Source organism: Acanthochromis polyacanthus, chromosome 8 (assembly GCF_021347895.1).
Source record: "Acanthochromis polyacanthus isolate Apoly-LR-REF ecotype Palm Island chromosome 8, KAUST_Apoly_ChrSc, whole genome shotgun sequence".
In the NCBI taxonomy this organism is placed as follows: Eukaryota; Metazoa; Chordata; class Actinopteri; family Pomacentridae; genus Acanthochromis; species Acanthochromis polyacanthus.
Genome location: NC_067120.1, coordinates 43,052,785 through 43,077,111, shown reverse-complemented (window position 1 = coordinate 43,077,111; position 24,327 = coordinate 43,052,785). Strand labels below are relative to the sequence as shown.

Here is a 24,327-nt window from a genome sequence, read left to right as displayed (position 1 = left end):
TTTTTTTACAAATACCATCGTTATTTTGGTGAATTTTTAAATTTGACATTTTAAATAAAGTGACTACAATGAAATCTGACAATTTTAAGCTTATTTTCAAGATGTTTTCTCTATGTAACCACACAAAACTGATGGTATTTATTACAAACAGTCGGAAAGTTGAACCACTCTTTCCATTTTTATAGTTCTGGCTCTAAAAAGAGTGTGCATATTGAGTACCAGCCTTTGTAAATGTCATATATTTTACTAATACGCAGCATATTTTCTCTTTTGTTCATCAATGCTTTAGAATAATGAATAATGATTTCTACTACAGATAAGACTAAATGAGATTTGATTCCACACTGAAATATGTCAACAAGAGTTTGAAAAATTGGCATGAAATTTTGTACAAACATTTGTGGTCACCAGATCCTCTTTTCCTTTCAGCGCCTGCAGCTGGTCAAAGTTTTCCGTTTTGCTGCCCAATATCTCTCCAATAAGCATTATTAGTGCACGTCATTCAACAGAACTGAAGTGGAGAGGTTTTTAATGAAGCCTATTTTAAACCTCATTTTAGCTTCATACAGATTAAAATCAAGTTCTTTTAATGATTTTGAAGCATCAAGAGTTACTGGCCCCGAATAATTACTGGATCTTAAGGATTGCGATGACTGTACTTTGACACCTTGAACAGAATCACAGATTTCTGAAGAAGTATCCTTTACATGCACATGGAATAACACATTTTAGTGTATAAAACAATTGCTTCCTGCTCAAAGTAAATTCTTCGTGTTCATGGTTTTATGAGTGTCGTGTCTGTATAATTATTGAGGCATCTGAAACTATTCTACACGTTAGTGCATTAGTAAGCGACTAAATGAGGCTAAAGTGTTAGTATTAGGTGAACTCTAAACCGCCTGGATGATGCATTTTTGTGATGAAGGCAAATTTGATTATTGGTAAATAATTACATTATTAATTTTATTTGGTATTTTTACATGTTAGAACCAAAATGATGTGACATTTGAATTTTGAGACTAGTGGAAGACAGACAGGACTTCAGCTTCTCTTAAGGATTTGGAGAGAGCTGTAGAAGAAGTAAAGAAGGGGAAGTTCATACGTCAGGTGGCAGATGAAGATCCACAGAATGACTTTTCTATGGGGTGCTGTTTGCAAAGCAGCTCATGCAAAAAATAACAGCAACATTTTGTCACATTTAGCTGTAAACCATGTAAAAAACAACTGGTGTGAATTTTTGCAGGTCACCTTTTAGGACATTTACACCAATATATGTCATCTCATAAATAACTGAAATAATTAAATAGTAGATGTCACGGAAAAATGTCAAATATTAAATCTAAATGTGAAATCTAAATCTAAATAATAAATCTAAATCTAAATGTTAAATCTAAATCTAAATAATAAATCTAAATCTAAATGTTAAATCTAAATTTAAATGTAAAATCTAAATGTAAATGTTAAATCTAAATAATAAATCTAAATGTAAATAATAAATCTAAATCTAAATGTTAAATCTAAATCTAAATGTTAAATCTAAATAATAAATCTAAATGTAAATAATAAATCTAAATCTAAATGTTAAATTTAAATCTAAATGTTAAATCTAAATAATAAATCTAAATGTTAACTCTAAATCTAAATCTAAATCTAAATGTTAACTCTAAATCTAAATCTAAATCTAAATCTAAATGTTAACTCTAAATCTAAATCTAAATGTTCAATCTAAATCTCTCAGTTCCAATTAAATATTTAGCTAATATGCAAATTGTCACTCCCGGTTACAGGAAGTACCAAAATAAAAGCTCGGGGAGCTCGCTTAGTGATATGTGAAGTGTCATGTCTGCCTTGCCGTCATCTCGTTCCTCTCGGCCACTGTCGCTACGCGCCCCACGCTTACCACACAATGTCGAGGGATTCAGCTTTGGCTGAAAGTATTGGAAGGGCCGTTCTGGCAGCTATACAAGAAATTAACCCAGCGTCAGCTACAACGGCTGCCGCAGAGCCACAACAGCACTGGGTAAGTGTTTCTCGCCTAGCATTAGCTCAAGCAAGGCTTATTTACTGTAAACGAGCTAACGTTAGCCCAGACGAGATTTGCTACTAGCGTCAGTTCACTTCATGCATAGTATAGTTGCTTTTTTAAAAATGTTATTTCTGAGCACACACGTTTTTACACATTGAAGAATTGTCGCTAATGCGTTGACAAAGTCTCTACAGGCTGTTGGGAACTACGCTGCTCTTAGATCAGCCACACCGTCTACCTCCACTTTGACATCCTACTGCATGGTATGCTGTCATACTGATCTGACCTAGATGTCTATTTGTGTTTTTAACATGACTTGTCTAATATTTCCACTTTAATTTTATTGCTGGTTTCATATCACATACATCATGTAAGAGCGTAATTACGTGTTTCTGATTTTAATCATATTCTTAAACTCTTCAGGACTCCAGCACTGATGGTACCATATCTTTAACAGCACCAGACTTCACCCCAGTGACCTCTCAGTCAGTAAGTACTGATCAGTACTCATGTTTATTTTTTCTGAGTTGCTGTAATATGTGGATTTTCCAGATTATTTAATATCATTAAACTGTAAGTCAGCAATGAGTATTATCTCAATAGTTATCTTCAGAATATGGACTGCTTAATGCTCATCTGTAATGAAATGTTATTACATTTCTTAAATGTGTAATAAATGTCTTTAATATGTTTAAATTTCTTTTGAATTAGCCATCTTTTGTGATCCAAACATATTCAAAGTCATATTTATTTCCTGTGTTGTAGGGTACCTACCAAGGAAGGCATGATATATCCAGAGAGGAGCTTGAACATGTTCTTTCCCTGAAAACCACTTTTACTGAAGCAGCATCTACTCTTGGAATCTCAAGGCCAACTTTCTATAAATTACTACAAGACTACATATTCCAACATCAAAATTTGATCTAATCAGTGATCAACAATTAGATATTGAAGTGTCACAAATAAAAACTGAACACCCAAATGTTGGTGAAGTGATGCTCATGGTGCATCTGTATGAAGGTAAATTTGTTTCTTTATTTTTCAGTCGAAAAAAAGTTGCTCCAATCGCAAAACATGTTCTCAATCAGAAAAAACTTCACTTCAATAAAAAAAAAAAGAACGTTTTCAATCAAAGAAAAAACTTGTTCAAACGCAAAAAAATATTTGTGCTATTTGTGGATTATTTACTGATTTCAAGACATGTTTGGACAATATATTATACTGGCTTGTTTTGTCTGGATGTCTAAGCTTGGATTATGGCCGTTTTTTGTGGAATATTTCATCTGTGACCAGTTATGAGCCTTCAAAGGTGAGTTTTGCTGTTTACGTGATTTGTTGTTTGTTGGACAAATGTGTTTATATTACCCGCTGTGGTAATCACATCTGAAAGTGGTTCATACCGGCGGATTCATGAGAATCTAAGCTTTCCATGGGTGTATAGTGTTTCTATCATGGAATTTGCAGCTTTGGTCAGTTTTGAAAAATGCTTATGCACATCTCAAAACGGCCCGAATACGGGACGCTGAACCTCTAATCGGGGTCCCCACGCGTCCTGGAAAACCTGAAAAATGATAGACCAATTTTGCAGTCATGGAAAACATATGGAAAATAAAATGCCCAGGAAAAGCTTGAATTGTCCTGGAAAATGATTTATCTCGTTCTACCTTCTTAATGAACAAAAATCAGCCATAGGAAATTAAGTGAAAATGTTCTTGGTAACTAATGCACACTTAACTATAAAATAGGAGTAGATAAAATAATGCAAGTTAATAAATAAGATCTTGAAAATGAAAAACAATGGTGACAAAAATAAAAAAATGGCAAATTGAAATTTAGGGTACATAAAGAGTAAATCAAACATAATATATTCATAAGAAATCAGAGTAAATAAAGATTTAACAAATAGTCTGAATCCTAAATGTATAATACTAAGACACTACACAAACGCCAGAAACCGTCCTGAAAAATGATTTCCAGAAAAGAGTGGGAACCTTGTTAATTCATATTAATTTGACTTTAACATTTTAAGCCACTTGTTAATATTCCTCTGTACTTTGTGTTTTTGTCTTGCTTGACCTTGTTTTTGCCTAGGTAAGTGCAGAGTTCACACGCATGACCACCGTCCCACTTGTGACGAAGCTTAATTCAGTTTTATTCATATAGCAACCGATCATAACACAAGTCCTCTCAATGCACTTTGTAATGTCTTGCTTTAGCAGATAGAGAATAAACTTGTGTTCTGTCTTCTTCTGCAGGTTCACTGCCAGACCTCTAGTGGAGACCATCTTTGAGAGGGGCATGGCCACCTGCTTGGCCTACGGACAGACAGGAAGCGGAAAAACACATGTGAGTTACAGGCAACGACTTTTTCTCTTGCAAAAGCTGAAACTGAGGGTTTTTACTTTGTTTCAACTCTGCTGAATGTAACTATATCTTCACCTGTATTGCATTGTAGACTATGGGCGGAGATTTCTCTGGAAAGAACCAAGACTGCTGGAAAGGAATTTATGCATTAGCTGGTAAACAGATGAGCTGTGATTTCTGACCTAATTTAATGCACCTCGTTGACTAAACTACTTCACATTTTAATTGTGTGGGTATTTTGTAGAGATTCTACTTTAACACGGTTGAAATCGTAAATCTCTTTTTGTGCGGCTCAGGATGTATTTGTCATTTTGAAGAAACCCAATTACAAGAATTTAGATCTACAAGTGTATGCAGCCTTCTTTCAAATCTACAATGAAAAGGCAAGTGTAATCATCTCGTGATTGGTGTGACCATATTTCATGTGTGATCAACACTAACCGACGCTGACTGTATTGTGTGTGTGCTGACAGGTGTTTGACCTCCTGAATCGTAAATCCAAGCTGAGGGTGCTGGAGGATGGGAAGCAGCAGATGCAGGTTGTGGGGCTTCAGGAGAAGGAGGTCAAGTGCACAGAAAATGTCCTGAAACTCATTGAAGTGGGCAACAGCTGCAGGTAGGACAACAGAAACATTGCGGCATTTGTTCAGTACATGTTTGATAAACATATTGCAACTGTTGTTACTTACATGTGCAAATGTCATTGTCTTTCTTTCTCCATTCACCCTCGTTCGCCTGTTGTTCATCTTTACATCTCTTTCCTCTCTCTTCCAGAACATCAGGGCAGACGTGTGCCAACGCTCACTCATCCCGCAGCCACGCGGTGTTCCAGATCATTCTTCGGAGGAAGGGAAAGATGCATGGGAAGTTCTCGGTCATCGACCTTGCAGGAAATGAGAGGGGGGCCGATACGTCGACTGCCGACCGCCAGACTCTGTCAGGGTCCTCTCCTCATCCCATCCCCACCTGACATCCCTAAAAACCCTTTTCCCTACCTTTCTCCTCTGTCTCTCTGTTCCTCTGTCTCTGTGTCTCCCTTTCAGTCTCCCATCCGCTCCTCTACCTCTGTCTTCCCCTGCAGTGTGGCACCTGAGTGGAGTTGAGCTTCTCAGCTGACTCCACTCAGGTAATCAGCCACATCCATGGATCCCGGGCAGCTGGAAGACATCTCGTTGATTACCACCTCAGCAATAAGAACCGGCTCATCATTCCACTCCCTGTCAGATTGTTAAACTAGACACACAGTCAGTCATCATCTCGCCATTTTTTGATTACTATGCTTTTTGTGCCTTACTAACTCTGTTTCCTCTCGTCTGCCTAGGACCAGCTGTCCAGGCTCCTTGCCCCTGCCCCGACCAGCCCATTCTGTTCCGAACCTGCTCTGCCTTCCCTGCCTTGACCCCCTTCTCCGATTCTCCTGGTGCCCCCCGGACCCCACCGAACCGTTACTGGACCCCGCCACGGAACCCCCGGACCAGCACCGCCGCCAGGGATCCGCACCAAACATCTGCCACCACACTCTGCTCCCCACCGGAGCCGCCACGGCCGCCGATCCCCGGCTTTACTCCCTCCCTGCTGCCAGAACTCTCTATCCATCTCCACTGCTTCCCGGACCATCTCCACCCCTTACAATAAACCTGTTTTACACCCAATTCCGCCTTGGTAGCGTGGTCCTCCGCACGGGTCCAGATCCACCTCACATGACAGACTGTCTGGAAGGAGCTGAGATCAACAAAAGCCTGTTGGCCCTGAAGCTCTGTGGAAGGCAGCAGTGTTGTCCACAGTGTTTTCTGCCACTTGTTTGTTCGTGAAAAGACAAAATACACATTTATTTCATTCTTTTTATTTACTATATCCTGTCTTTCCCTCTCTTCTTGTTTCAGGAGTGTATCAGAGCTCTTGGTCGTAACAAACCACACGCTCCATTCAGAGCCAGTAAGCTCACCCAGGTCCTGAGAGACTCCTTCATTGGGGAAAATTCACGCACATGCACGGTCAGTTCTTTGTCCTGCTAAATAATCTGTGTGCATGTTGTCATATACACCAACGGTGAATAGTGTGGACACACCTCCTCATTCAATGCTTTTTCTTTATTTGTATTGTTTTGTACATTGTAGATTAATACTGAAGATGAACACTTTTTGTTGACAATATAATTGTATATGTCTTATTTTATAGTTTTGATGTCTTCAGTATTAATCTACAATGTACAAAATAATGAAATAAAAAGCACTGAATGAGAAGTTCAAGTTTACTTTATTGTCTCCTGTGGGAGAAATTAGTCTTAGACAAGGCAAGAAGTCAAGCTGCACAGCAAAACAATAAAACAGAACACATACTATTAAGAATACATGATAAATACATGACATATAATAACTAAGTTAAAACAGTATTAAATAAAACAAAATACACACATTCCCCCATGCATACATTTCGCACATCCCCAATTACCTCCCTTTGGTAGCTGCACCTAGCCGCTGATTAATGAGCTTGACTGAGACGGGGATGAAAGAATTTTTAAAACAGTTGAGCTTCTCAGCAGGACTCTGTACCTCCTGCCTGAATTCAACAGCTCACACTGTGTGAACAGGACATGGGATGGATCAGCAAGAATACTGTTTGCTTGCCTGATGGTGGCCTGCATAAATAAGTCTTGTGGCATCAGTGGAACAGGGGTACCTATGATTTTCCTCGCCATCTTCACCAGGTTATGAAGATGGCGAGTAAAATCATAGGTATCCTTGAAGGTGTGTCCATACTGTATCTCCATAGATATTAATCTGAATGGTTTTCTCTTTCTGAAAACAGATTGCAACGATCTCTCCTGGCATGACGTCCTGTGCGAGCACAGTCAACACTCTACGCTTTGCCAACAGGTGGGAATATGTTGAGCCACTACAGTAATGTGCACAATGCCTTGTTTCTACAGGAAACAAAGGAAATGATTCCCTCTGGTGAAATATTAGCTCTTGTAATTCTCCTATAATCCCTAGTGGTTGTTGTATAGATTTAGATTAGCTGTATGGTGCCGTTTATGCAAATTTCTCTGCTTACTCTCAGTAGTTCTTTCTGACTCTTGTATTCCTTCTCACTCCTCTTTTTTCCTGCCTTTTTCTCCCTTCTCGTCTCCCACCCTGTGCCCCTCTGTGTGCTGCTGTGGCTGGTTGCTGCTGTGTAGAGTGAAGGAGTTTGGATTAGTCCCTCAGACATCCCCTTCTCCCAGGGCGGTCAGGGAGTCGCCCTGAGCACTCGCATACCAATACCTTTGAGTTTGATGACTTTGCTGCTACCTCTCCCAGCAGGTGGAGCACTCCACCAAAACACACACACACACACACACACACACACACACACACACACACACACACACACACACACACACACACACACACACACACACACACACACACACACACGTTGTTAACTATTTATCGCTTAATATTTTTGTAACTTAAGGAGACATTTTGCTCAATTTAAAACCGACGTTATTCATTTTAATCTGAAGAACAGATTCAGAACCAGCATTTATTTTTCTTAATCTGAGCAGTTTTTCATCAACACCCGTTTTTCTTGGCTAAGGCCTGAGAACCATCATTTTTAAATCAAGCGGCATTCAGCTGTGATCTCCGGAAACCTGCTGGAACAGGTCCATTTGGGTGGAACCGATCAACCAACAGCAGGACAATGAAACGTGGCGTAAGTGGTTAGCACTTTGCCTTGCAGCAAGAAGATCCCTGGTTCGAATCCCGGGGTGGGTCTGGGATCTTTCTGCATGGAGTTTGCATGTTCTCCCTGTACATGCGTGGGTTTTCTCTGGGTACTCTGGCTTCCTCCCACAGTCCAAAAATATGCTGAGGTTAATTGGTTACTCTAAATTGCCCGTAGGTGTGAATGTGAGAGTGATTGTTTGTCTATATATGTATCCCTGTGACAGACTGGCGACCTGTCCAGGGTGTCCCCTGCCTTCGCCCGAGTCAGCTGGGATGGGCTCCAGCACCGCTGTGACCCCAGTGAGGATGAAGCGGTGTATAGAGAGTGGATGGATGGATAAACCACCTGGATGATGCATTTTTGTGATGAAGGCAAATTTGATTTTTGGTAAATAATTACTTTATTAATTACTTTTATTTGGTATTTTTACATGTTAGAACCAAAATGATGTGACATTTTAATTTTGAGACTAATGGAAGACAGACAGGACTTCAGCTTCTCTTAAGGATTTGGAGAGAGCTGTAGAAGAAGTAAAGAAGGGGAAGTTCATACGTCAGGTGAAGATCCACAGAGTGACTTTTCAGCCCATCAGGTCATCCATGAACAAATGGAGACAGATCTTACATTATATGAGATGGAAAATTTTAAATTTTACTTCAACATAATTGATGGCACAATTTACCCCCAACATGTTTTCTCCAAAGGCTCGACTAACTCCAAGTTTGTTCCCTTTGGAAAGCCATATTCCTCATATACAATGACTACACCAGTGTTTCAGCATTTTACATGAACCCAAATTTATCCACTGTGTGCTTTCTTTACAGTAAATATGACAGTTAAAAGTTTAAAAAATAACAACATTATATATATGCTGCTTTGTTTACATTTGAACGAGGTAGTGCTGCATTTAAATCAGGGTGCAGACAGTTCTGCACAGTGTCTTACAGATTTCAACAAGACAACAGGACTACTTGAAACTAGCAGGACATCGAGATTAAACTAAACCTCAACCTTTCAACAAAATCCACAGAACCCAAGATTTTTGAGGTAAGTGACTTCACTGCTCTGTTTGATGAAGCAAACACCAGAGGAAACCTTCAGAAGGAAGTTTTAAAATGTATTTTTCTACAACTCTGTCCAATTTGTAATGAATCTGTGAGTCAGAACAGGATGTAACACTCAGTTTTTTACTTGTCTTGTAATTTTTAACATCTTGTTATTAAAAAGTAAGATCTTAGCAGTGTGGAAGGGAAGTGATGTGTTCAGGTTTGGTCATAACTGGATAAACTGGACTAAAACTAAGCAGTACTCCTGTAAAGAGCAGGACAAACATTTTTGTTAAGACAAAATTTGGTTTTAAAGCTGAAATCTTGGAATAATTTGACTATAACCATGACCAAATGCATAGATATGTTGGGATAGCAGGGTTTTGTCTACTGGGAAATATTCATTTTGGAGTATATAATGATAATGTGATGTGTTGATGTGAGCAAGATTTAAGGTCACTTTTTTCTGATAAGTAAATTAATTCAGCTAGTGTAATAAGTAAGGTAATAGCTCGTTCTGTTTCCTTAACTTGCAACATGGAGAGATTTCAACAATTTATTACAAAATTACTCAGAATATGTCACCATAAGTTATTAAGTGCATATAGATGAGAAAAACAGGGCCAGTTTTAGTCATTTAAAATGTCATTTTCAAAATGAAACAATGCTGAGAAATTTTAAATTGTTTTTAAACTCATTCTCGAATTCATGACAAACACAAAAACTCTGAGTGGAGACACCATTTCAATTGATTTTATTGAGTTATTTATTGGTTTATTGAGTAGTTTAGTGAAACCAGCTTAACACCAAACTCAGAGACATCCACATTTCAGCAAAATCTAGATAACCAAACTTTTGTGAAGTAAGTAACTCCACTCTTCTGTTTAATGAAGTGAACACTTTGGAGTTTCTGAGGAAACATCCATGTAGTTTTGCTGCAATACTGTCCAGTATGCCTTATAACACAATTCAGAACAGGTTGTAACACTCAGTGCTGTTGTTTTATGATAACTGGTTCAATATTTAGCAAATATGATTGAAAACTGAAATCACAACAGTGTGGTAGATTACCAATGGTTCAACAAGACATCCATAGAATGTGGTTCTCTTTTGTGTCTGTTTCACTTTCAGACTTCTGGGACAAGATCAAAATGAACTTTCAAAGTTCATCCTCGTCTTCATCCTCATCCTCATCCTCATCCTCGTCTTCCTCCGAGGGGAGTATCGCATGGCAGGGTTTCGAATTGACAACAGGCTACACGGTGGTGAAAGAACTGAGAGATGGAGGCTTTGGAAGAGTGCTGGACTGTGTGAAAAACAACACTGAAGAGCACGTGGCTATAAAGATGCCCACATGGAACAATCTGGACCATGAGGTAGGACACTGATTTCAGCTGAACGGTGACATAAGAAAAGACATTGTTTAAAAAGAGAAAGTACTACTACAAGATTCTGAGTAGTGGTACTGGTCATGCTGTGTACTTTTTAGTTGTTGAGAAGAACTGATTGGACTATGTGGCTAAGCAAACATATTGTGTCTCCACAGGCAGAAATCCTGAAAAAGCTCATGAGCCACAATTCAAAGGAGTCCAACATCATTGAATACAAAGGAGACGTCTTCTTCGAAGATACGCGGCTCCTGGTGCTCGAGAAATTGGACATCGACCTGTGGGACTACGTGGAGAATTTCGCACAGCCAATGCGAATGGAACACGTCCGTACAGTTATTCAGCAGGTGTGACCTTCTATTGTCTCCTTCTATTTCTCTCCTTCAGTGGTGCTAGAATCAACATGGGTGGTTGATTAACCTTGACAACTTCTACTTTTATTGTCATCTGACACATTTCTTGAACAAACTCCTGATAAATGTTGTTACTTGCAGATGGCTGTTGCTTTGAATGCAACAAAGAGTGCTGGCATAATCCACTGTGATGTGAAGGAGGATAACATCATGATGGTGGATCATGTGAAGCAGCCCTTCAAAGTCAAGCTGATTGACTTTGGTTTGGCCAAGTACAGATCCGAAGCCCAAGCAGGAGAGCTATTCCAAGTACTTGAATATAGGTATGAAATACCGATACTTTTTAAACATTGAGAAATCTTGAATTCAGCGCTGTCTCCTTACTGTCTACTGTGTCACATCTTCATTTGCTGTTTTTTCCACATTCAGAGCTCCAGAAATCACCCTGGGCCTGCCGTATTCAGAGGCCATCGACGTTTGGTCCTTAGGCTGCGTGATGGCCTGGATGATGACTGAAGATAGTCTCTTCGGATCAGGCTCAGACTCGGAATACTTTACAGTGAGTAAATCACTGCAGCCGAAACGCATTAGAAGCCGTCACAGGATTAGCTTCAGGTCTAACATGGTGTTCTGTTTTGTTTGCAGCTCCGACGCATGATCCGTCTGCTGGGTCTGCCGCCGCAACATCTCATCGATGCTGGCCTGAGATCGCAATTATTTTTTCAGAAAAAGTCTGATGGTTTGTGGCGGCTGAAGGTACAATACTCCTACTGTGATTTTACCTCTGACCTTTACTCACTCAATAAGATAAAGACTTTAGTAAGCATCATTGTTTTCTTCTTTCAGACACCTGGAGAGTATTTTGAGAGCGATCTCGTCCACTCCGACCCCACGGTTTACAAGTTGGACTCTCTGGATGAAATGAAAACGGTAGGTAGTTTTGGAAGCAGCAGCTAGTTGCTGAAAAGTCCCGTTCATTTATGGTATTCACATTTGACGGTGGAAGGTGATTTGACCGCTGTTGGACTTTCCAAATGTTTTCTGCACCAGGTGTATTCTGAGACGGACAACCCAGCAGAGGCTGATGAGAGGAGGGAGTGCATCGAGCTGCTGAAGGCGATGCTTCAGTGGAATGAGGACGACAGAATCACCCCCAGTGGTATCCTCAACCATCCTTTCATCACCAAAAGCTACCTCAACAGCAGCTCCCCCACCAGGAGTTGGTAAGTGTGTTTCTATTTACTTTGTACACAGGTTGTGAGACATTAGCAGCCCAGCAGGTGACAAAAGACTGATATGGACTTTTGTTGATTTCCATGTTTACATTCTCTGCTTGTCAGATGTAAACCCAACAGTGTATGTTTCCTTTTTTAGCGATGAACCGAAACCCTCCACCAGCAAGTTCATCATGGTTAAGCCTGCAGACCCAGAAAACAGAATTAACCTGACAGGCTTGCCCGATGAGGACGATGACCTTAAGAGCAGTGAGCACGAGGACAGTGATGACGCTGACACTGCCGAAGACACCGAGGACAGCAAGGATGGTTATGATGATGAAGACACTGAAGTCAATGAGGAGCAGAGAAAGACAATGAAGAAGAACTGCTTCCAACGTGTCTTCTCTTGGATTAAGAAGAAGTTCTGCTGCTGCTGTGTGTCCGATGTGATGAACTGAGCAGCAGTGATGGACTGGACTAACATTTCGGACTCACAGTTCCTGACCTCAGAATCCTTGGCTGGCTTTCTTGTTCTCTTGTGTTTTGATCTCATGACTTTTCTGTATCCCGTTCTCAGTCTTCTTTCCCCTCACCCCAACCGGTCGAGGCAGATGGCCGCTCTGTCTGAGCCTGGTTCTGCCGGAGGGTTCTTCCTGAAAAAGGGAGTTTTACCTCCCCACTGTCGCCAAGTGCTTGCTCAGACAGGGAATCCAAAGGAAATTTTGGATTTGTTGGGTTTCTCTCTATAATTTTGTCTTTACTTTTGTCTTGAGATCACACATTTGAACTTGTAAATAAAATGGATTGAAAATGAATTGAAAGCTTCACCCATAAAGTGTCTGGATTTTGGTCACATGGTTGTTGCTCAGAACTGCCCTGAGTCAGTCATGGCTTCTCAGTGGCCGTGCAGAGCAGAGAATCTTTGGGTTTCTTTTTTTTTTTACAAATACCATCGTTATTTTTGGTGAATTTTTAAATTTGACATTTTAAATAAAGTGACTACAATGAAATCTGACAATTTTAAGCTTATTTTCAAGATGTTTTCTCTATGTAATCACACAAAACTGATGGTATTTATTACAAACAGTCGGAAAGTTGAACCACTCTTTCCATTTTTATCGTTTCTGGCTCTAAAAAGAGTGTGCATTTTGAAGATTTTGTTAAAAAGAATACATGCCTTGTAAACAAAGTGGTATTACAAGGGTTTAAAGTGACAAGCACATCTCATTGCAATGAGTGATGAAGTTATTTTTCCTGCACTCCACAACTTACAAGTCTCCCATAACTATCAATCTTAATCATTTGTAATCCTTTACATTTTCATCGTGTGGTTAATTTTGCAGAGCTCATTTTTTGCTCAGATGGTCAGGCATTTCCTCATGGAGCTAAAATAGAGACAGTATTGGTTGTCATTGAAAAAAATTGTCATTGAAAACATAATTTCCTCTACTATAGTCTTGAAGGTCGGACTTCCCCAAACCAAAGAAAAATAAATTACAAATCTAAAACAACCACATTTTCAAAGCAAAAAACATTACTATTATTGAATTTTTTGGTTATCCACTCATTCATTTTGCTGTCAAACTACAGTTCCAGTAGATTCTCCTCTGTTTTCTTTTTTTCCACCACGTCTGTTTGTTTGTTTGCTGGGTCACTAGAAAGCAGGTGAAAAAGTTCTAAGTTTACGGCAGTATAAACTGCTTGGAGCTTCAGAATCCACTACACCTGGAAGATAATAATGTAATGCTCCAGTATTATGTTGAAAAAATAAATGGACTGGACTGCTTGTAGCATTCTAGTGGTCCAACTGTTTGGTCCACACTGAAATATGTCAACAAGAGTTTGAAAAATTGGCATGAAATTTTGTACAAACATTTGTGGTCACCAGATCCTCTTTTCCTTGCAGCTGGTCAAAGTTTTCCGTTTTGCTGCCCAATATCTCTCCAATAAGCATTATTAGTGCACGTCATTCAAACAGACTAAAGTGGAGAGTTTTAGCTTCATACAGATTAAAATCAAGTTATTTTAATGATTTTGAAGCATCAAGAGTTACTCGCCCCGAATAATGACTGGATCTTAAGGATTGCGATGACTGTACTTTGACACCTTGAACAGAATCACAGATTTAAAAATGTCACCTTTTGAAAATATCCCTTAGGGGAGAGTCTGTGGGTTAGTTGGTTCTCGAAAACCACGGAAGAAATTGTTCATGTGGCCAAACATTTTTGAAGAAGTATCCTTTACATGCACATGGAATAACACATTTTAGTGTATAAAACAATTGCTTCCTGCTCAAAGTAAATTCTTCATGGTTGTATGAGTGTCGTGTCTGTATAATTATTGAGGCATCTGAAACTATTGTACACGTTAGTGCATTAGTAAGCTACTAAATGAGGCTAAAGTGTTAGTATGTAGTGAACTGTAAACCGCCTGGATGATGCATTTTTGTGATGAAGGCAAATTTGATAATTGGTAAATAATTACATTATTAATTTTATTTGGTATTTTTACATGTTAGAACCAAAATGATGTGACATTTTAATTTTGAGACTAGTGGAAGACAGACAGGACTTCAGCTTCTCTTAAGGATTTGGAGAGAGCTGTAGAAGAAGTAAAGAAGGGGAAGTTCATACGTCAGGTGAAGATCGACAGAATGACTTTTCCATGGGGTGCTGTTTGTAAAGCAGCTCATGCAAAAAATAACAGCAACATTTTGTCACATTTAGCTGTAAACCATGTAAAAACACAACTGGTGTGAATTTTTGCAGGTCACCTTTTAGGACATTTACACCAGTATATGTCATCTCATAAATAACTGAAATAATTAAATCTAAATAGTAAATGTCGGGGATAAATGTCAAATATTAAATCTAAATGTTAAATCTAAATCTAAATAATAAATCTAAATCTAAATGTTAATCTAAATGTAAATGTTAAATCTAAATCTAAATGTTAAATCTAAATCTCTCAGTTCCAACTAAATATTTAGCTAATGTGCAAATTGACACTCCCGGTTACAGGAAGTACCAAAATAAAAGCTCGGGGAGCTCGCTTAGTGATATGTGAACTGTCATGTCTGCCTTGCCGTCATCTCGGTTCCACTCGGTCACTGTCGCTACGCGCCCCACGCTTACCACACAATGTCGAGGGATTCACCTTTGGCTGAAAGTATTGGAAGGGCCGTTCTGGCAGCTATACAAGAAATTAACCCAGCGTCAGCTACAACGGCTGCCGCAGAGCCACAACAGCACTCGGTAAGTGTTTCCTGCCTAGCATTAGCTCAAGCAAGGCTTATTTACTGTAAACGAGCTAACGTTAGCCCAGACGAGATTTGCTACTAGCGTCAGTTCACTTCATGCATAGTATAGTTGCTTTTTTAAAAATGTTATTTCTGAGCACACACGTTTTGACACATTGAAGAAATGTCGCTAATGCGTTGACAATGTCTCTCCAGGCTGTCCGGAACTACGCTGCTCTTAGATCAGCCACACCGTCTACCTCCACTTTGACATCCTACCGCATGGTATGCTGTCATACTGATTTGACCTAGATGTCTATTTGTGTTTTTAACATGACTTGTGTAATATTTCCACTTTAATTTTATTGCTGGTTTCATATTACATACATCATGTAACAGCGTAATTACGTGTTTCTGATTTGAATCATATTCTTAAACTCTTCAGGACTCCGGCACTGATGGTACGGTATCTTTAACAGCACCAGACTTCACCCCAGTGACCTCTCAGTCAGTAAGTACTGATCAGTAGTCATGTTTATTTTTTCTGAGTTGCTGTCATGTGTGGATTTTCCAGATTATTTAATATCATTCAACTGTAAGTCAGCAATGAGTATTATCTCAATAGTTCTCTTCAGAATGGACTGCTTAAAGCTGCTGTCCGGAGTTTGAATCGCAGCGTCTCCCAAAACACTGTTGGTCCCACCCTCCCTCCCTCTGATTTCGCCCCTTTATTTGTGCACGAGCGCAGTACAAGAGAGAAGTGCCCGGAGTGCTGCAGCATCTCGCCTGTTTTGCTGTTTTCCACTCTTCTACATTTAGTACATTTAGTAAATAATAAAGGAATTACGTTAGAATGCTGTATTGAGTCTAACTTGTCCTAATACCAAAATAACATGAATCTGCTCGGACGAACTAGTAAAGTTTCAATATGTGATTACACTCGTGTATCCCTCTCGATGACGTTGTTTATCAAACTTAGTGCATTTACGCGTGTATATGTGTTACATTGTTTATTTATTTCTATCTCGAGTTCAGAATTGCATGACTCCTCTGACGAAGAGTATGTCCCAGACGCCCCAACATCTTCCTCCAGAGGTCGGGCATCTAAATGAAGCCGTCAGGTGGGCTATGGAGGCATTTTGTCACATTTAACTGTAAACCATGTAAAAAACAACTGGTGTGAATTTTTGCAGGTCACCTTTTAGGACATTTACACCAATATATGTCATCTCATAAATAACTGAAATAATTAAATCTAAATAGTAAATGTCACGGATAAATGTCAAATATTAAATTTAAATGTTAAATCTAAATCTAAATAATAAACTAGATCTAAATGGTAAATCTAAATAACAAATCTAAATCTAAATGTTAAATCTAAATCTAAATGTTAAATCTAAATCTCTCAGTTCCAACTAAATATTTAGCTAATGTGCAAATTGACACTCCCGGTTACAGGAAGTACCAAAATAAAAGCTCGGGAAGCTTGCTTAGTGATATGTGAACTGTCATGTCTGCCTTGCCGTCATCTCCACTCGGTCACTGTCGCTACGCGCCCCACGCTTACCACACAATGTCGAGGGATTCACCTTTGGCTGAAAGTATTGGAAGGGCCGTTCTGGCAGCTATACAAGAAATTAACCCAGTGTCAGCTACAACGGCTGCCGCAGAGCCACAACAGCACTCGGTAAGTGTTTCTCGCCTAGCATTAGCTCAAGTGTAGTGTATTCATTATAAGAGCTGCAATATTGGGTTTGTCCCCTAGATGACACTGTAGCTTGTTCATGTTGTTACTGTGTTGTGAGACCACAGAATAAAAGGAGACCTGTTGATCACCTGACATGGCGTCGTACACAACGTATATTACATGGTGTCAGAATGAATCTAGAAGTTGAGGCAGAGAAAAGGACATGGAGCAGATGAAACCCCCGACCTCACTAAGTCGAGAAGGAAATCTAGCGGAAAATTGGAGGATCTGGATCCAGAGGTTTGAACTTTTTCTTGTTGCCAGCGGAGTTAATGAAAAGCCTGACGAAGTGAAAAGAGCCACATTTCTGCACGTGGCTGGGGACGAAGCAATTAAAGTTTTTAATACGCTTGACTTCGATGAAGACGTGGATGACTACAACGTTTTGAAAGAGCTGTTTCGCCGACATTGTGAGCCACGGAAAAATGTAACATATTTAAGACATTTATTCTTCACACGAGTACAAGGAAAGTCTGAAGGTATTGATGCATATACACACGTGGACAAAATTGTTGGTACCCCTCAGTTAAAGAAGGAAAAACCCACAATTCTCACTGAAATCACTTGAAACTCACAAAAGTAACAATAAATAAAAATTTATTGAAAATTAAATAATCAAAATCAGCCATCACTTTTGAATTGTTGATTAACATAATTATTTAAAAAAACAAACTAATGAAATAGGGCTGGACAAAAATGATGGTACCCATAACTTAATATTTTGTTGCACAACCTTTTGAGGCAATCACTGCAATTAAACGATTTCTGTATTTGTCAATGAGCGTTCTGCAGCTGTCAACAGGTATTTTGGCCCACTCCTCATGAGCAAACAGCTCCAGTTGTCTCAGGTTTGATGGGTGTCTTCTCCAAATGGCATGTTTCAGCTCCTTCCACATATGTTCAATGGGATTCAGATCTGGGCTCATAGAAGGCCACTTTAGAATAGTCCAACGCTTTTCTCTCAGCCATTCTTGGGTGTTTTTGGCTGTGTGTTTTGGATCGTTGTCCTGTTGGAAGACCCATGACCTGCGACTGAGACCAAGCTTTCTGACACTAGGCAGCACATTTCTCTCCAGAATGCCTTGATAGTCTTCAGATTTCATCGTACCTTGCACACTTTCAAGACACCCTGTGCCAGATGCAGCAAAGCAGCCCCAAAACATTACTGAGCCTCCTCCATGTTTCACCGTAGGGACAGTGTTCTTTTCTTCGTATGCTTGGTTTTTGAGTCTATGAACATAGAGTTGATGTGCCTTACCAAAAAGCTCCAGTTTGGTCTCATCTGTCCAAAGGACATTCTCCCAGAAGCTTTGTGGCTTGTCAACATGCATTTTTGCAAATTCCAGTCTGGCTTTTTTATGAGTTTTTTTCAGCAGTGGTGTCCTCCTTGGTCGTCTCCCATGAAGTCCACTTTGGCTCAAACAACGACGAATGGTGCGATCTGACACTGATGTACCTTGGCCTTGGAGTTCACCTTTAATTTCTTTGGAGGTTGCTCTGGGCTCTTTGGATACAATTCGAACGATCCGTCTCTTCAATTTGTCATCAATTTTCCTCTTGCGGCCACGTCCAGGGAGGTTGGCTACTGTCCCGTGGGTCTTGAACTTCTGAATAATATGAGCCACTGTTGTCACAGGAACTTCAAGCTGTTTAGAGATGGTCTTATAGCCTTTACCTTTAAGATGTTTGTCTATCATTTTTTTTCGGATGTCCTGGGACAATTCTCTCCTTCGCTTTCTGTTGTCCATGTTCAGTGTGGTACACACCTTTTCACCAAACAGCAGGGTGACTACTTGTCTCCCTTTAAATAGGCAGACTGACTGATTATGAGTTTGGAAACACCTGTGATGTCATTTAAATGACACACCTGAGTTAATCATGTCACTCTGGTCAAATAGTTTTCAATCTTTTATAGAGGTACCATCATTTTTGTCCAGGCCCGTTTCATTAGTTTGTTTTTTTTTAATAATTATGTTAATCAACAATTCAAAAGTAATGGCTATTTTTGATTATTTAATTTTCAATAAATTTTTATTTATTGTTACTTTTGTGAGTTTCAAGTGATTTCAGTGAGAATTGTGGGTTTTTCCTTCTTTAACTGAGGGGTACCAACAGTTTTGTCCACGTGTGTATGACAGATTTGAAGAATAAGGCAAGAGACTGTGAGTTTGAGCATCTCGCAGACTCACTGATTCGGGATCGGATCGTGTGTGGCATCACAAATGATCAAGTTAGAGGACGACTTCTAAGAGAACCTGACCTCACGCTGAAAAAAGCAATAGATATTTGTAGAGCCAGTGAGCTATCTGAGACTCAGCTCAAAAGTCTACATGAAGAGGTTGAAGTTCCGGTTAACAAAGTCTCCAAGCAAAAACAGCATGACAGACAGCAAGCTAAAGGTGCCACATCACAGAGTACAAAGATGAAAAATCAAGGAAACTGCACCAGATGTGGATACAGACATGAGCCAAGGAAATGTCCTGCCTACGGACAAGTGTGCAAAGCCTGCCACAGAAAGAATCACTATGCAAAAATGTGTAATTCAAGAAGACACACAGATAACCATAAAGTGCAACAGATAAACAAAGCAGAGGCCGATGATGAACTCTTTATTGGCACAATCCAAGCAGATAAACATGACAACCCAGTCTCACAGATCAATACTGTGGATACAAAGAAAGAAAAGTGGCAAGAAAATCTGATTGTCAACCAGAAAGTTTTGAAATTCAGGCTGGATACAGGAGCTGACTGTAACGTCATTTCTGTGAGTGACCTCAGAAAGCTGAGATTGGACAAAAAGATGAGCAAATCACATTCCAAGCTTGTTGCATATGCAGGTCACAAAATTCAAGCTAAAGGAAGAATCATGCTGACCTGTCAGTACAAAGATAACAAGTATGATGTGGAATTTGAAGTAATAAAGAACAAGGCACCTGCAATCCTGGGAGGACAGTCATGTGAAGAAATGGGTCTTGTCAAAAGACTGCATGTACTTAAAACAGAGAGTGACATTCTTAGTGAATATGAGGACTTGTTCTCTGGATTAGGCTGCATACCAGGAGTGCACCACATCAAGACGAATCCAGATGTTACTCCAGTTGTTCATGCACCCAGGAAAGTTCCTGTCGCACTAAAAGACAAGATTGAGACAGAACTGAAGAGAATGGAAAGTTTAGGGGTGATAACCAAACAAACGGAACCTAGAGATTGGGTAAACAGTATGGTGACTGTAACAAAACCTAACAAAGTCCGGATCTGTATTGACCCACAAGACCTCAATAAAGCCATTAAGAGAGAACACCACCCACTACGTACAATAGAAGAAGTGGTAGCTGAAATGCCAAATGCCAAATGCTTTTCAGTTTTGGATGCAAATCATGGATTTTGGCAAATCCAACTAGATGAACAAAGCTCTCACCTGTGTACCTTCAATACACCATTTGGGAGATATCGATTTAAAAGGCTTCCATTTGGTATATCATCAGCACCAGAGGTGTTCCAGAGGTGCATGGCCAGACACCTAGAAGGGCTAGAAGGTGTAGTCAATGTAATGGATGATATTCTAGTTTGGGGAGAGAGCATAGAGCAGCATGACATTCGTTTGAGGCAACTGCTAGATCGCCTCAGAAGCATTAATCTGAAACTGAACAAAAGTAAGTGTAAAATAAGAATGACTGAAATCACTTACATTGGACATGTGCTCAGTGAGGAAGGACTCAAGCCTGATCCTGAAAAGATCAGAGCGATTCAAGACATGCCTGCACCAGAAGATAAAGCTGCGCTCCAGAGGTTCACTGGGTTACTTCAATACCTCTCCAAGTTCATCCCTAACCTCTCGGATATCAGTGCCCCTCTGAGGAAGCTGGAAGGAAATGCAGAATGGCACTGGGGGACAGAACAACAACAAAGTTTTGACAAACTAAAAGTTCTTGTAAGCCGAGCACCAGTGCTCAAGTACTATGATGTCGACAAGCCAGTAACATTGTCTGTTGATGCGAGTTCTGAGGGTTTGGGAGCTGTGCTACTTCAAGAGGGACATCCAGTGGCATATGGCTCCAGAGCGGTAACCGACTGTCAAAAACGTTATGCAGAAATTGAGAAAGAGCTGCTTGCAATTGTATTTGGCTGTGAGAAGTTTCACCAGTATCTATATGGAAGACATGTACATGTAGAAAGTGATCATAAACCACTGGAAGTGATATTTAAAAAGTCACTTCTCAGCGCCCCAGCCAGGTTGCAAAGAATGCTCTTGAGGCTTCAAAAGTACAGTCTTGAAGTCAAATACAAACCAGGCAAGGAAATGCATATCGCTGATGCTCTAAGCAGAGAGTTTCTGAAAGAACAAAATGAGAAACTTCTTGATGACGAGCTGGAAGTTAACTCTGTCAGCCAGCAACTTCCAGTATCAAAGGAAAAGTTGCAGGAATTCAGAAAGGCCACGGAAGAAGATGCAGAGTTGGGACTGGTCGCGAATGCAATTCTGAAAGGATGGCCGGATAAACAGAGACTGCTTCCAGACAAAATCAAACAATACTGGACATTCAGAGAAGAACTGTGTTATACTGATGGACTAATATTCAAGAACTCAAGGTTAGTAGTTCCAAACACACTGAGAAGTGAAATGCTCAGAAAAATCCACGAGTCACACATGGGTATAGTTAAGTGTAAAGAGAGAGCCCGTGACATACTGTACTGGCCAGGTATGGCAAAACAGATAGAGGAAGTTGTATCTCAGTGTACTGTATGCAATGCACACAAAAATGAGAATCCTAAAGAGCCACTCATGTCACATGCAGTGCCTGAGAGAGCATGGGAAAAGATAGGTGTGGATTTGTTTCATTTCAATGATGCAGAGTTTCTTTTGTGTGTGGATTATTTTTCGAAGTTTCCAGAGATTGTGAAGCTGAGTGGAACCTCAAGCAAACATGTAATCGTTGCACTCAAGTCTATCTTTGCAAGGCATGGTGTGCCAGATGAGTTATTTTCAGACAATGGTAGACAGCTGGTGAGTCAGGAGATGGTGGACTTCAGCACCGACTGGGGGTTTAAACACACCACCTCCAGTCCGACGTTTCCACAGTCAAATGGGCAAGTTGAGAGAGCTGTTCAGACAGTGAAAAACCTGTTGAGAAAAGCACAGGACAGCTCTGGAGACCCATACTTGGCCCTGCTGGAATACCGGAACACGCCACTGAGCGGGGTTGGCCTCTCACCTGCTCAGATGCTCTTGGGGAGAAGGCTCAAGTCAAAATTACCGGTGACAAAAACATTGCTGCAGCCAGCTCTCTATGACAATGTTAGGAGCAACCTTGTGAACAGACAACAAAGACAGAAACATTACTTTGATCGAGGAACCAGGACACTGCCTCATCTCCAGGTTGGTGAGCATGTGAGGATTAGACAAGGCAGCAAGTGAGAATCAGCTACAGTGATACAGAAACATGACTTGCCAAGATCCTACATAGTCAAAACGACGGAAGGACAAATGTACAGAAGGAATCGCAGACACTTGCTCAAAACTAAAGAGACATCTTTCCCAGGGACACCTGATGACACACTATCAGAGCACTCAGGCGATGTGGGACAAGGCACTTTGTCAAGTGCTGATACACCCAATCCCACACCTGACTGTTACACTGTACCACCCAGTCCAAGAGTAGTGACTGATGAGACTGTAAATAGCCCTGTGACTACAACACGCTGTGGAAGACCAGTAAGAGTGCCAAAACGTTATTTGGAATAATTAAAATAGGCTAACTTACTGACTGTTATGGTTTGGTTCACGGTTTGAATAAAGATGTGTATGCGTATATATATATATATATAAAAAAAACAAAGCCACAAAGGTTGATATTTAACTGCTGTATACTGATTGTAATGATGTGATTTTGTCATGACTTTGAGGATAAGTTATGTTCTGTTAGAATTGAAATACGGAGTGTTGGGTTGAAGTTAATTGTTTTTGTGATACGCAGGAAAGGTGTAGACGGTAGAATGTTTGAGTACTTTTGGGTGATATAGTTACTTACCTGGTTCACAACGGTTACAGCATTCTTCTACAGGAAAGAAAGAATTATCTTGAGAAAGGGAGATGTAGTGTATTCATTATAAGAGCTGCAATATTCGGTTTGTCCCCTAGATGACACTCTAGCTTGTTCATGTTGTTACTGTGTTGTGAGACCACAGAATAAAAGGAGACCTGTTGATCACCTGACATGGCGTCGTACACGACGTATATTACATCAAGCAAGGCTTATTTACTGTAAACGAGCTAACGTTAGCCCAGACGAGATTTGCTACTAGCGTCAGTTCACTTCATGCATAGTATAGTTGCTTTTTTAAAATGTTATTTCTGAGCACACACGTTTTGACACATTGAAGAAATGTCGCTAATGCGTTGACAATGTCTCTACAGGCTGTTCGGAACTACGCTGCTCTTAGATCAGCCACACCGTCTCCCTCCACTTTGACATCCTACCGCATGCTATGCTGTCATACTGATTTGACCTAGATGTCTATTTGTGTTTTTAACATGACTTGTTTAATATTTCCACTTTAATTTTATTGCTGGTTTCATATTACATACATCATGTAACAGCGTAATTACGTGTTTCTGATTTGAATCATATTCTTAAACTCTTCAGGACTCCGGCACTGATGGTACGGTATCTTTAACAGCACCAGACTTCACCCCAGTGACCTCTCAGTCAGTAAGTAGTGATCAGTACTCATGTTTATTTTTTCTGAGTTGCTGTAATATGTGGATTTTCCAGATTATTTAATATCATTAAACTGTAAGTCAGCAATGAGTATTATCTCAACAGTTCTCTTCAGAATGGAATGCTTAATGCTCATCTGTAATGAAATGTTATTACATTTTCTTCAAATGTGTAATAAATGTCTTTAATATGTTTCAATTTCTTTTGAATTAGCCATCTTTTGTGATCCAAACATATTCAAAGTCATATTTATTTCCTGTGTTGTAGGGTACCTACCAAGGAAGGCATGATATATCCAGAGAGGAGCTTGAACATGTTCTTTCCCTGAAAACCACTTTTACTGAAGCAGCATCTACTCTTGGAATCTCAAGGACAACTTTCTATAAATTACTACAAGACTACAATATTCCAACATCAAAATTTGATCTAATCAGTGATCAACAATTAGATATTGAAGTGTCACAAATAAAAACTGAACACCCAAATGTTGGTGAAGTGATGCTCATGGCGCATCTGTA

The 24,327-nt window shown here is 39.9% G+C and overlaps 2 protein-coding genes and 3 long non-coding RNA genes across 20 annotated transcripts in view; all 5 read left to right on the top strand.

Moving 5' to 3' along the window:
• LOC127535152 (zinc finger protein OZF-like) overlaps positions 1–24,327 on the top strand; it is a 201,137-nt gene that overhangs the window by 66,590 nt on the left and 110,220 nt on the right. The gene's annotated exons all lie outside the window — the stretch shown is intronic.
• On the top strand, positions 1,883–24,327 carry LOC127535163 (uncharacterized). 3 transcript variants are annotated; one of them, XR_007943814.1, is made up of 3 exons: positions 1,883–2,020; positions 15,789–15,854; positions 24,077–24,327. It is a non-coding gene; the product is annotated as an uncharacterized LOC127535163 (long non-coding RNA). The 3 variants fall into 3 exon arrangements; XR_007943813.1 differs by lacking the exon at positions 1,883–2,020 and adding an exon at positions 15,638–15,685; XR_007943812.1 differs by lacking the exons at positions 1,883–2,020; positions 15,789–15,854 and adding exons at positions 15,641–15,685; positions 23,735–23,800.
• On the top strand, positions 4,283–5,000 carry LOC127535174 (uncharacterized). The gene is made up of 3 exons (XR_007943833.1): positions 4,283–4,372; positions 4,482–4,545; positions 4,687–5,000. It is a non-coding gene; the product is annotated as an uncharacterized LOC127535174 (long non-coding RNA).
• Positions 5,143–7,351, top strand: LOC127535178 (uncharacterized). Its single transcript, XR_007943837.1, has 3 exons — positions 5,143–5,634; positions 5,712–6,384; positions 7,199–7,351. It is a non-coding gene; the product is annotated as an uncharacterized LOC127535178 (long non-coding RNA).
• On the top strand, positions 10,277–12,920 carry LOC127535154 (homeodomain-interacting protein kinase 1-like). The gene is made up of 8 exons (XM_051952298.1): positions 10,277–10,523; positions 10,694–10,882; positions 11,030–11,211; positions 11,318–11,447; positions 11,534–11,644; positions 11,735–11,818; positions 11,939–12,111; positions 12,263–12,920. The coding sequence occupies exons 1-8, from the start codon at positions 10,299–10,301 to the stop codon at positions 12,561–12,563; spliced, it is 1,395 nt and encodes a 464-aa protein (XP_051808258.1). The 5' UTR covers positions 10,277–10,298; the 3' UTR covers positions 12,564–12,920.